The 13427-nt window shown below is 38.3% G+C and overlaps 1 protein-coding gene and 1 long non-coding RNA gene across 2 annotated transcripts; both read right to left on the bottom strand.

The window, feature by feature from the left end:
* Window positions 1–1279: 1279 nt before the first annotated feature.
* LOC130070719 (uncharacterized) lies at window positions 1280–1980 on the bottom strand. The gene is made up of 2 exons (XR_008803911.1): window positions 1756–1980; window positions 1280–1631 (listed from the first exon to the last, which is right to left on the bottom strand). It is a non-coding gene; the product is annotated as an uncharacterized LOC130070719 (long non-coding RNA).
* Window positions 1981–8348: 6368 nt separating this feature from the next.
* Window positions 8349–11374, bottom strand: LOC130070073 (uncharacterized). Its single transcript, XM_056234357.1, has 7 exons — window positions 10488–11374; window positions 10235–10374; window positions 9911–10115; window positions 9637–9741; window positions 9353–9543; window positions 9106–9247; window positions 8349–9001 (listed from the first exon to the last, which is right to left on the bottom strand). Exons 1-7 carry the CDS (start codon window positions 11083–11085, stop codon window positions 8349–8351), a joined length of 2034 nt encoding a protein of 677 aa, XP_056090332.1. The 5' UTR covers window positions 11086–11374.
* Window positions 11375–13427: the final 2053 nt, after the last annotated feature.

Raw genomic sequence — 13427 nt, 5'->3', positions numbered from 1 at the left:
GGCTATGTGTTACCCATGAGAAGTTGTACTTACCAGAGTTTGCATGGCTCCCACTCCACTTGCTTCCATTTTTGACCCTAAAAATAGTGAGACTTTTTCAGTTTCAAATATTTGCTTTGTTTAGCAGTTATACTAATCACCAATACTTTTTAAGACCATTACACCAATAAAATAACATTTTGTAACCTTTGTAGTGTTTTAGTGGTATTTAACCTTAAAGACCCACTCCGATGAAAATAATGTTTTTCTAGGTGTTAACATGTTCTTGTGGCATTTTTCTGATGTTAGAGGACATATCTTGAGAAAAATAAGCTCAAAGTTGTATTTCTGAGTATTTCTACATTCAAATGGCTGTGAATCAGTAGCAGACGCTAAAATGCCGTTTGAAATAGACTGGAGTTGTGACGTAGTAACTCCACTGGGCGTGGCCACAAGCTCATACTCCCCTCCGCCCCGCCCGCTCGGCGCTCAGGTTCTGAGGAGTAGAGAAGACGATGGCGGATCAACACCTATGTGCGGTAGCGGGTTGCAATGCTAAGAGGAGAGATAGTGGTATTAGCTTTCATGCTTTACCAAAACATGTTGCTGTGAGAGATAGATGGATTACGTTCCCTGGTCACGGCAATGTTAAAAACCACACATCGGTTTGCGGTCAGCACTTCACAGAAGACTGTTTCACCAACTGGCAGGAGAAAAAAATGGGCTTCGTCAGTAAATTGTTTTTGAAGCCGGATGCAGTGCTTTCCATCAAGACACCATCAACTGGACACCCTGTGTCTTTACCGGTAAGTTTATTTTTTTTCTGTCGGGAGCTAGTTCAACGATCCCGCCTGTTTGCTAGCACAGAATCTCCGCTATATGGGGAGGCTGCAGACCTAGAGCTGGCAGTTTTACGCCCCTGACAGTTTTACGCCCCTGTTGTTCCTGATCCTTCCAGTAGGGGGAGAAGGATACAGGGCGAAATGACAATTAAATCGACGCTCGAAACTAACACATTAATAACCGTCCAGTCTATAATAGACTTTTACTAATTTTTATGTATTTTTTCATTTAAATAAACGTTATAGACAGTGGAATTATCTGCACTACGGATTAAAACATTCAGATGTTCAGTTGGGCTTCACTCTTCACTCAGCCTACAGAAGACTATTTGTTTTTGTAAATTTAAAAAATATTATTACACAGTTGGATCAGATGGACAAAGTAATGATATATGACCTACTGTAGAATTAATTGTTTTTAGACTATTTTAATATACAGGAGACTGACTGATATATGTTGTTGTGAATTTATATAAAGTTACATTTAGGTATTAACCATATTTAGCCCATTAGACATACAGTACCGTGTAATCATATTGATCCTCAATGAAATATCTGCTGTACTATTCACAATTGGTCATCATACAGCTATAGAACAGTGTCCTACATAGCATTTAATGAAGTCAAACACAATTTTACCCTTTTCTAAAATTCCAAGGGCCATTTAAAAGAAAGAGACAATATTGTTGTTCACAAAAAAGGGTTATTTATTAACACCATGTATAGGATGGCTCCTGTAGATGACTCTCCTATGGTTTGCCACTCTTCTTTAGTTGTTTTTTTATCCTCCTGTCAAAGTGCTCCCGCTCACTGATAAAAAAAAGAAAAGAAAAAAGAAGCTAAAGTTGAATAGAGGTAGAAACAATGGTTATTTATAAATAATGACAGGATGTCATGTTTTAACATTTATTCCTTTATAAGATCCTTATAGTACCTTGCGTCAGTGACAGGTCCTCGCAGGAATTTCTCCTCAGCCTCCAAGATGGACACATGTCCCACAACAGCGAGAGCACAGATGATGGACTAGCAGAGAAAGAATTGAGATTTATCACAGGCCAAATAAGCCAAGCATCATTTTGCATGTTTAGTTTTTTTAACAACAAAATCAAAAGTGCCTTTTCTATATTAAGCACAAACTATTATTTTTAGAGCAATGGTCTAACATGGATAAACTATTTGATATTAAAAACTGTGTGAATCTGACACCATGCAGAGCACAACTAACACACGAGACCTACCTCTGGAAAAAGGACATCCATAATGAATCTGATCTGGTCACTGTGGGTGTGTGTGGGTGTGCTGTCCAGAATGGAAGTCAGGTGAGTGAAGATAACATCAATTTGCTCCTGATCTTCAATGAACAACGGCACAGGCACTTTCTTGATGGAGCACTTGGAAAAAGTGTCAAGCCACTTTGATTTTTTTTTTGTCCATTGATGATGCACTGTGCAGAGAATGAAAATGACATGAAGAACATTTCCATGTGTGTGTAAGTTGTTTATTTACTAGACAAGCTATTGGTTTAGAATGCATTTAAAATGCATTATTGATGCATGTACCTGAATGTGGTTATCGGTTCCTCTTGCCACAATGAAGTCCACCAGAGGCTGGTTGGACAACATTCGGTTCCTCTCAGCAACAACATGTTGTGGCAAGTCATGTGTTAATCCTGGAAAACACCTGTAAAGAGGTCGTAATGTCCCTTCAGTCAGGCATCTTGCCTCCTCGGTCCAGTGGGCGAACCGTTTCCCATGCCTTTTAAAAAGAAAGAAAAAATCTACTTTGTTGGCCCCCAATAGGACAACTCTTGTTATGGACAATAAACAGGCTGCATTGATCATGTAAATGTTTAAATTCATTTAAATTGTTTGAATGTAGGTTATCGTGAATAGAAATTTGGGATTGTCATGTGGAAATTGTACTGAGGAGATTATGAAAAACAATGACATGTCATGATTGATGACTAATGAAACACTAAACTGAGATGTAAAGAAACAAATACACATCCCCCTCTGTCTCAAACCGCTCAATTAGACGTAGACACCACCACTCCCTGATTGCAGGCATGTCAAGCTAACAGAAATTGAAATGTAACAGGATTAGTATTTAATTTGTATTGTTAGAATTCAATGACCAGCAATAAAGTACAACTTTATAGCAACCTTCTAAGGAAGAAACCCCCACCCCCCTCCGCCCCCCCTTAATAGCTTACCATGAGCATGAAAACTCCACAATCAATGCTGTTATTCTGTTGAGGAAAGCCCTTTTGGAAACAAATATATTAGAATTTGAAATAAAAACATACACAGAGCTGAAAGTATGTACAGTTGTATTGTAGTTGTGTGTCACCCCAATATCCAATCCTGTGACTTCTGTCCACTGTCCAGGGTCGAGACGATGTGCAATACTCCTCAGATTTGGGTAAAAGACAAATTAACAAAGAGCCATGAGGAGTCCTATGTTACAAAGCCCATGTAACAGCATATCATATGGCCTTAAATTAAACCAGCATTTTTAATCCTCTGCTCACACCCATTTGAGTCTATTTTCTCCCACAGAACATGGATGCTTCATCCACAAAGAGGCCTGATTTTGCTTTGCTGGTTTAATCTATTAAGATAGATGTTTCTATCTAGAACAATGTAACCACATGTCTACATTACATGCCATAAGAACGTGGCAACTGTATATTAATATGATAACACATACTCTCATAGCTAAAAAATAAATAAATAAAAAAGACCACTGGAACAATGCAACCGCATGTCTACATTACATGCCATAGGAACGTGGCAATTATATCTTAGCTGTGGACCTAAAGATGTCTCTGTACAGGGAGTCTAGTAGGAGGATCTCTCTTAAAGGGATACTCCACTTTTTTTGGAAATAGGCTCATTTTACAACTCCCCCAGAGTTAAACTGTTGAGTTTTACCGTTTTTGAATCCATTCAGCCGATCTCCGGTTCTGACGGTACCACTTTTAGCATAGCTTAGCATACATCAATGAAGTGTACAAGACCATTAGCATTTCTAAAAAAAAAAATGACCAAAGAGTTTCGATATTTTTCCTATTTAAAACTTGACTCTTCTGTAGTTACATCGTGCACTAAGACCGACGGAAAATGTAAAGTTGTGATTTTCTAGGCTGATATGGCTAGGAACTATACTCTCATTCCTGCGTAATAATCAAGAAACTTCACTGCCGTACCATGAGTGCAGCAGGCGTAATGATATGACGCAGCGCCTGAAAATAGTTCCGTTGTGTTGAAGGAAGGTGGCCTATTTTCAGGCGCTGCGTCATATCATTACGCCTGCTGCTCTCATGGTACGGCAGTGAAGTTTCTTGATTATTACGCAGGAATGAGAGTATAGTTCCTAGCCATATCAGCCTAGAAAATCGCAACTTTACATTTTCCGTCGGTCTTAGTGCACGATGTAACTACAGAAGAGTCAAGTTTTAAATAGGAAAAATATCGAAACTCTTTGGTCATTTTTTAATGAGAAATGCTAATGGTCTTGTCCACTTCAATGATGTATGCTAAGCTATGCTAAAAGTGGTACCGCCAGAACCGGAGATCGGCTGAATGGATTCAAAAACGGTAAAACTCAACAGTTTAACTCTGGGGGAGTTGTAAAATGAGCCTATTTCCAAAAAAAGTGGAGTATCCCTTTAAGAGTGGCTTCAGTACCTATAGGGATGCATAATCAATGGTTGTAGCTAGGTAGTACAGAGAGTGTTATGACAATCCATTTCACATTTGCATTACCTTTATGATATAGGGATAAAAACACACCTCCGTAAGATCAACATAAAATAATAATCATAGTCAATAATAAGTATCAAAGCTGTATAAAACTTGATACACAAATTTTTTTTGAGCTACACCATAACTTGTAAAATCTTACACATAACAGATAATGTTCTGGGCCGGCAGCATCTGTCCATAGGGGGAAAACAAGGGCATCCTTCATGTCAGCATCATCCTAAAAAACACAATTAACAAAACTTATTTTACTTCCGACTTACAATAGATGTCAAATAGTATGATTTATGCATTCAATACTCACTGGAAAGTAGGCTAAGGGATCTACACTGTCTTTTCATGTAGTAACGACATACATATCAGCAGTATATATGTCTTTGCCCTGTGAGAGCAAATGGAAATATTAAGACGACTACCACTTGCCATTCATATATATATATATATATAAAAAAAAGAAAAAAAGTATAAACTACAAATAGCTCATTTAAAATCATGTGAAAAAGATTTATACATGTGCTCGAGCATCTTCATAAATGAGTTTCATGCAGGCATTTCCAATCTGCAAGAAATAATAAAGATAGTTAGCACATACACAAAAGTTCTTTCCACAAAGAAAACAAAGAGCATACATTGCGCTCACAGCTGTACTTTTTTGGTGCATGAAAAATATCTACATGCAAATGTTACCACTTACATCAGACTCCATTTCCCTTCTCAAATCCAGTGTCCAAAAATCTTCTCTTAAGAGGCATATCGCTCCCTCCTTCACAATGACCTCATCGGCCAGTCGCCCCGTGTCCAGGATGTATCTGAGCTGCAAAGGACAAAAGAAAGACTAAATTCTTCATATTTTGTTAAAATAGGCAACTTGTCTTGATAAAATTGATTTTTAGTTAAAGGATTAGTTTACTTTAAAAAAAACTTTTGCTGAAAATTTACTCTCCCCCATGTCATACAAGATGTCCATGTCTTTCTTTCTTCAGTCGAAAAGAAATTAAGGTTTTTGATTAGGGGTGCTCCGATCAGGATTTTTGGGGCCGATCACCGATCGCCGATTACTGGAAGCTGTATCACCCGATACCGATCACCGATTACAGGGTCTATTTGAAGACTTCTTTTTATCATGTAGCATTACTTAACAACAGTTAACATTAACATTAAACTATATTTAACAACAATGTACATTAAGTATTACATTTAAGAGAAGACAATGCATAATGAATTGACACCTGTGTATTTATTTGCAAGCAACATGTATTAACATAGCAGCTTGGTTATTGGGAGCAGCTTAGGGCTTGACATACAACTTTCCTGTAGAATATAAAATAAAATTAATAAAAGACAGAACATCTGAGTCTTTAAATTTAGCTTTAGACTACTTTAAACTAAAAACAGCAACAAAAAAGGCTATAGCCAAAATAATGTTTTGAGTCAGTCAGCCATCAGTTTTTCTAATACACTTAAAGGACCACAGGTAGTAAAGTGCACAGCAAAAAAAAAAAAAAAAACTAACAACTTCCATATCTGTATCTATAACTTTGCTTTTTTCTGGGATGCTTAGTCAGATTTTGTGGGCATTTAGAGAGGAAGAGAGAGGTAGAGAAACCTTTTGTGTGTGTGTGTGTGTGTGTGTGTGTGTGTGTGTGTGTGTGTGTGTGTGTGTGTGTGTGTGTGTGTGTGTGTGTGTGTGTGTGTGTGAAGAACCCTTGCAAAATGATTTTAAACAGATTAAGAAAGCCACCACTACTGGTCACATCTATGGTTAGATTGATTTTTTTTTTAGATCCAGTGAAGTCTGTCCCACCATGTACCTAATATAAATAAATAAAACATCTTCAGTTAACTAGCAGATCATTCATTTAGTTCGCTATTAAATAAGAAATCTAGCGCTAAAATGTGTTTTTGAACTCAAGCTGCGCACTCGTTGCCGCGGCGATGGATACAGTACTCTGTGCCTCGCGGTTGGATACATTTTTTTCATTGGTTGTTGCGTTAAATCTTACCCAGATACAATAGTGCTATTTTCTGATTGGCTATTGTGTAGCTCGACGAACAACACCAGACGCGCTTGATTCATGCTGGTTCCACAGTGAGAGCGGCGCGGCCAGAGTTTTGGCCGCTGCGGCATATTCAATATATTACAAATAGTTTTTCAGCGTGAGAAATACAATGTGTGGCGGGAGAGCGTGACAAAAGACCGAAATGAGTGACTGTCACGCTCAATGCTTGACACTTGAGAGCCCTGTTGTAGAATTGCCAGACCGGTGAAGCCATTTTTACCAAGGCGTAAAAAAATTGTCTCGCGAGTTTTGCGTCATCTGATCGGCTTTTCTGGATCGGCCTTTATAGAGACCGCCGATCACACATCCCAAAGCAATTATCGGCCGATCATGATCGGCGACCGATCAATCGGAGCACCCTTATTTTTGATGAAAACATTCCAGGATTTTTCTCCATATAATGGACTTCAATGGGACCCAAACGGTTCAAGGTCCAAATGACAGCTTCAGTGCAGCTTCAAAGGGCTTTAGACGATACCAGACGATGAATAAGGGTCTTATGTAGAGAAACGATCGGTCATTTCAAAAATAAATAAAAAAGTTTAAGTTTTATAAGCACAAATGCTCGCCTTGCTCTGTTCTGTGATGCGCGTCCTTTTCAACGTAATTGCGTATTACGTGACGTCACGAACGCGCATCACAGAACAGAGCAAGGCGAGCATTTGCGCTTATAAAATTTAAACTTTTTTATTTATTTTTGAAATGACCGATCATATCGTTTAAAGCCCTTTGAAGCTGCACTGAAGCTGTCATTTGGACCTTGAACCGTTTGGGTCCCATTGAAGTCCATTATATGGAGAAAAATCCTGGAATGTTTTCATCAAAAACCTTCATTTCTTTTCGACTGAAGAAAGAAAGACATGGAAATCTTGTATGACTTGGGGGTGAGTAAATTATCAGCAAAAGTTTTTTTAAAAGTTAACTAATCCTTTAACACAAATTGTGGATGTTATAATACAGGCTACTGTGGACAGTATGTTTTAGCATTGATAGTAAAGACATGAACAACTACCAGTTTGTCTTGTAGAAGATTATGAGGCTTCATCCAAGGTTGAGCTGAATACTCATCTGCATCCTCCACAATCATATCCTCATCCACTTCCTCCATGTTCACATCTGCAGAGGTTTCTATGGGAATAAAACGAAACAATCTCGGTCACGAATAATGAGCTGCAATGGAAAATTACTGTTAGTTAGTGCAATTACTTTATCCATACCCATGCCTGTTACGGGGGCATCAAAGTCTGGCAAATCCACTGTTGCCTCTGAGCCACTAATGTCTGTAAGGCATGCAAAATTAGATTATTAGTTAATTACACAGAATACAAATGCAATACAATAAATACAATAATGAAATGACAGATGTAGACGTCAATAAAATCAAGTACAGTGTATATCAGACTATAATATAAAAGGGTTAATTGATGAGTTTGATATTAAAAGATGATATAATATTTGACAACATGCAAATAAGGAAACATTACATTGTTCTTTGCAATGCTTAGCAATAACAGACTAAACAAATGGTATAAAGTGGCTTGATCCTCTCCTGTGTTACTTACTGGTCACTTGGCGAACGTCTGTTGCACCAGATTGAGTAGAGGACTCTGAAACAGCTTAATTGGATAACACAAAATATTGGTACATGACAACATCTGTACAAGTAATATTTAGAACCAATTCTAAAGTGGTATTGCAGTAATTCAAACATTACCAAGAACAGCCTGGTGGTTGATGTTCAGCACCACTTCTGTCCCAAATACTTTTTTGAAGGCCTCTAGTCTTCTCAAATTCTTCTGTCTGTTGTGGTGGTGGATGATACTTCTCATGAGGAAGACGTGGGTTGATGGAAGGGTCATATTTAGAAAGTAGTTATTTTTCTTTAACTTGCTAAAGAACTGCTCCGCAACCTGGCTATTCACTTTACCAGCAAGTTGGGCTACAAGACCAATCTTGCGGAGAGCATCCCGTTCGTCTTTTGAATTGTCTTCATGAAATTTGTCATTAAGGACATAGTGCTCTGCTGAGCCTGTAATTGGGTGGCCATGGCTGTCTGGGACTTGTTTTTTTATACTAAGCCACGGTAAGGAGATCTTCAGCTTTCCCTCTTTTGCCATCTTTATGTTGCCATCTGTAGGGTCAGCTAGACGACCTTCGTGTGGCGTGAAGGTTAACATCTCAGGATAGCGAAGATTGGTGTGTGTGGCCAGTCCCCGTGCGAAATCATAGATGACTACATTAGGCATGTGTTTCCATGAGAGGAGGAGATCTGCAAAGTCTCTCGGACTCTCTGCGCGCAAACAGCATTTGATGCTGTAGACAATTCCACAAGGGCACATGACCACAGCCCATCCACCTGGAAAAAAACATCTATGTCAGGCAGCAGTAATAAAAGTATAAGGCCTACAAAGGTAAAGTGGCAGTCACAAACATACCAAAACACAAGCATTTGTTTCTTACCAGAGGCACCCCAAATCTTTTCGAATACTTTGTCAAAAGTATGTCTAGATTTCATCTCAGATGAAAGCCTCTCTAGGAGGTCACTTTTTGAGCCAATGGAATCAACACCACATTCCTTGCACAGTTTCCTGATCACTGATACCTAAAAACAAATAAAAATACAGTTGCAACAAAAATACTTACATGCTACTAAGCCAAAGAAACACTTCATGCTAGTCGCAGAATTTAGAAATGAAATCAATTTGACCTTTTTCTTATAAAGCTCATTTTTGAGTCTATCTTCAGAGACAGTTATTTCGCAAAGCTCAGCTTCTTTGGGTTGGTGGATTTTTTGGAACTCTGTGTTGAGGCACTGACTGGACTTGCGTGTATGTCTTCCAATCCATGGTGCCCAAAGGTGGTAATTGGGGTGGACAGTGAAGGGATTGTCACTCTGTTCTTAAATAACAACAGAAAAAGCAAAATGTTAAAAAAAAGATTGTAAATAGCACACCAAATATCAAGAAGAGGCACATAAAACAAGATAATTACTTTTTACAAAGCCACGACCAATCATTTGCAGGGCCAGTTTATCCCAAAAGTCGTCCATATCCATGTGTCCATTGAAATCCTTTGGTGGTGGTTTGATGTCACTCACTAACAACATACAGAAAGCAAACATATTAATAAGACGACCTGTATAATGGAAAACATTAGGTATATATATGTATATTGGCTAAATATGCACAAGCAGTGTCAATTCACCCAGAATGTATTATTTGCTCAAAGCACAGAATATCAATATGGTCTATGCCAACACACTTACATGACATGTTGAATGCTCCTTTTCTGTGGAGATCCATGATGACAATGGGTGGATGATCCCCACATGTCACACAAGAGTATTCATACTCGTGACTTGTGAGTGCCTCAAAATGGAGATAGGCATGGAGCACTGTTTTGGCTGGAGGAAACTGTTCCCCTATGGTGACCTCCAGACACTGAACCACTCTCCCGACAGCGGTGTGGGCCTATGATTTAAGATAACACAAACAATAATTTCTATCCACTTCTTGAAAAACCTTGCAAAGCACTACTTTTACTAGAGGTAATGGTAAATTATTTAATTATTTAAATTATATAACCTAACCTGTAGCATGTTTCGAAGATGTAGGCATAAAGGAAGGTCAAGAATGACACTGTCATTAAAATTGTGCAGGCCATCTTTCCACTCTTGATACCTGTAGTGGATTCCACATTGGTGGCAACATTTCGAGTAGGTGGCAACGTCTGAAAAATACCATGTTAGAAAATTAAGCCATACTATAATACCATTTAGGACACATTCAGAACTGATGTCAGTATGTATTTTATAGATCCTTATTGGCACCTAAATTACTTACCATGGATAATTCTTGTATTTGTAAGAATTTTGGCCTTTGATGTGATGAGCAGAGGGTCTGATAAAGGTACATTTCCAGCACATCTATGGCAGAACATCTCATCAGGAATGAGGCTGGTTGGGTATGTGCTTGAAAATGAAGGCAGACGCAGGTTCTCGGGAAGAGCTGCAGGGATGGTCTTGTTGTTCATGACATACTGAATCATAGATTCCAGCTCTTTTGTCGGGGGGTACAGTAGGCCTGCGTCATCTACACTTTCATGAACTGGACTGGTCTGATCTGTGCTTTGGACGGTCCTGAAAAGCTGATGCTCAGTCTGGAACAGGTGCCATTTTGCAATATATTTATGGAGGCAGGATCTTCTTGACCTGGCACAAGGACAATGCCAGGAGTTCTGCTTTACATCATATGTGACCATTATTCTTCCAAGTTGGGCATAATATGATGCATGTGGCTCATATACTGAAATGCACCTCTTTAAAGAGGGCATTGTCGCCTTTGTTGCCACAGACAAGGGTCTGTTGTCATGGGTGGCCAAGCTTTGTCTTTCTAGGTAATCTCTCTTTCTTTCACTGCCAAACCATTTTAGCTTGACCATTTCTGTCAGGGTACTTTCTGAAAGAGAAGGATCATCAGGAAAGGACCCACAATAGTCCAGTGACCTAAGGTGATGGCATTTGTAGTGGCTTAGTCCACTCCTCCTGGCTAAGTCGATGTCCACTTGACAGGATGGCAACTCACATCTGACATTGTGCTCTGCTCCCCAGATTTTGGACACAACATGGACCGGAATACTCGAAGAGAGAAAATGTTTCTGGACTGCATAGACACCGTTAGCTCGGTCTATGCAGTCAGAATACAGGTGATGACTTGATGTAATGTCGTCCCTAGATGTCTGGATTCCTCTCCAGATGTTTCCTTAAATTTTTTTTTTGAATAGTAATGTGACAAAGAGGGCATTTTGTTTTAATAACTACGCTGTTTCGTAGTTGTGATTTTAGGAAGGACCTACTGGCAGTCAGGGGAGCCACATCAGGAATGGTGGTTGATGCACCGGCATTCTTACAGCCTTTCAGGTGGGCCACAAAGTGGTCACGTCGTAATTTTATTGAAGAACAATATACACAATGGTAGTGTAATTGTGACACACAACCTAGACCACACCGGTGGATTGTATAATCTGAAAGAAAAAAAGAAAACAAAAATCACTCCCTTTCTTGCATTCCTAGTTCATGTGATTAGCTTAATGTTTCATAGAAAGACAATAATAACTTATTAGTTAAACTTATATGCAACGTGTCCTTACAATGTTGACATAGCTTTATTTGAGTAATACTAAAACATCAATCATGCATATATTTAAAATCAACATTCATTATTTACAACATTTTTAGGAAAAAAAATCAATCACACATGATACTACCTTCATGGACGACTGCCCTCGAAAAGTGAAGCTGAAGATGAGTTTGTACTTTACTTTTCTTTGAGGGCTTAAGAAAAGCAGAAGTACAGAAAGGACAGTGAAATAGGGAACAGCAAGAGGTGCATCTGTTAAGCGCAGGTAAGTTGCAACCTCTCTGTATAGATGCTATTTCTTCACCTGAAGAGAGAATACATTTTACGTTTGGAGAGAGAAAAAAGAGATGGGTGTTTATAATTTATACAAGTTTAGAGAGAGAGATTTTAATTTTCTTAAGTAGCTAAAGCAAACACACACCTTTATGAGATACAAGTTAAAAAGAACTAAAGACAGAGTATGATAAAACACACATTAAGTGCACATACATTTTAGTCCAGATCAGTAAACTATTTTAAGAAAACTTAGAAAATTAGATCATCTCATTTATAAGAAACAACTCAAACCAAAGTTTTTTAATGTGGGTTTTATCATGCATGACGTATGTATTATATGACAAAATATTTGAGTGAGTGTGCAGTTCAACTCTTTACTTAGAGAGATTTGCATACATACAAATACATACACATACATACATGGCAGTTGTAATAAATATATTGGCAAACAAAGATAAGTTAAATCCATGAATTCAAATTAATCTCTATTGTGCTGCCTGGCAGTTGTTAATTGCTTTCTCATAGCAAAGACTAACATGCTTTTGACTGTGAAAACCAAAACCAAAAGCATAAAACATGTATGCTACTTTCTGACTATGCTATTATGTTGCCAAATAATTGCCAGAAGACTATAGCTAGGTACAACATCTCATGCTAATCAATTTTGTGGCATTCAGTCCACACTCCTATACAGAAAGCTGGACAAGCAGTACATCAACACACCTTTCCTTTTTTTTCGGCCGCACTGTAGCGGGAGCAGGACAGCCTCCTTCCACAGCTTCCACTGTCAAACAAGGTAATAACAACATATTTAAATGATTATGGTGTGATTTCTGCAAGTATTTGTATCTAACAAAGAGCTGTAGGATATGATGTGTAGGCACAGGACATCTCTGCAGCGCCACAATATTTAATTTAAAATGGTATTTGAACACAAATTTTGCCTTTAACAAATATTGCACCTCCTGTGATTTGAAAATTGCAGTAGGTCATATTGCGGGTTCGATAAGATTTTGATTAGTTGTTCAGCCCTACTGTTAAATAAACAATTGAACATATTCATTTGGACATCGCCCAAACCTAATAGGACCACAGCCACTTACAAATGCAAATATAGCCTTCATGAAGACTCAACAATTAATATAAATCCCAATGTATGGATAACACACATTACATCAACACACCTTTCCTTTTATTCAGCCGCACAATAGTGGGAGCAGGACAGCCTCCTTCCACAACTTCATCTGTTAAATATAGAGAAACATTTAAAATATGTAAAAAAATATATATATATTTTAAAACATTTGCTAAATGTTGCATCCATGTCACCCACATGAAGAATACAATTAGGCACAGTTTATAATGAAG

The sequence above is a fragment of the Rhinichthys klamathensis genome, unplaced genomic scaffold, assembly GCF_029890125.1.
Source record: "Rhinichthys klamathensis goyatoka isolate OS25496 unplaced genomic scaffold, OSU_Roscu_1.1 h1tg000018l_1, whole genome shotgun sequence".
Lineage (NCBI taxonomy): Eukaryota > Metazoa > Chordata > Actinopteri > Cypriniformes > Leuciscidae > Rhinichthys > Rhinichthys klamathensis.
The sequence above is the reverse complement of the archived record's forward strand: the minus strand, read 5'-3'. Positions and strand labels throughout refer to the sequence as shown.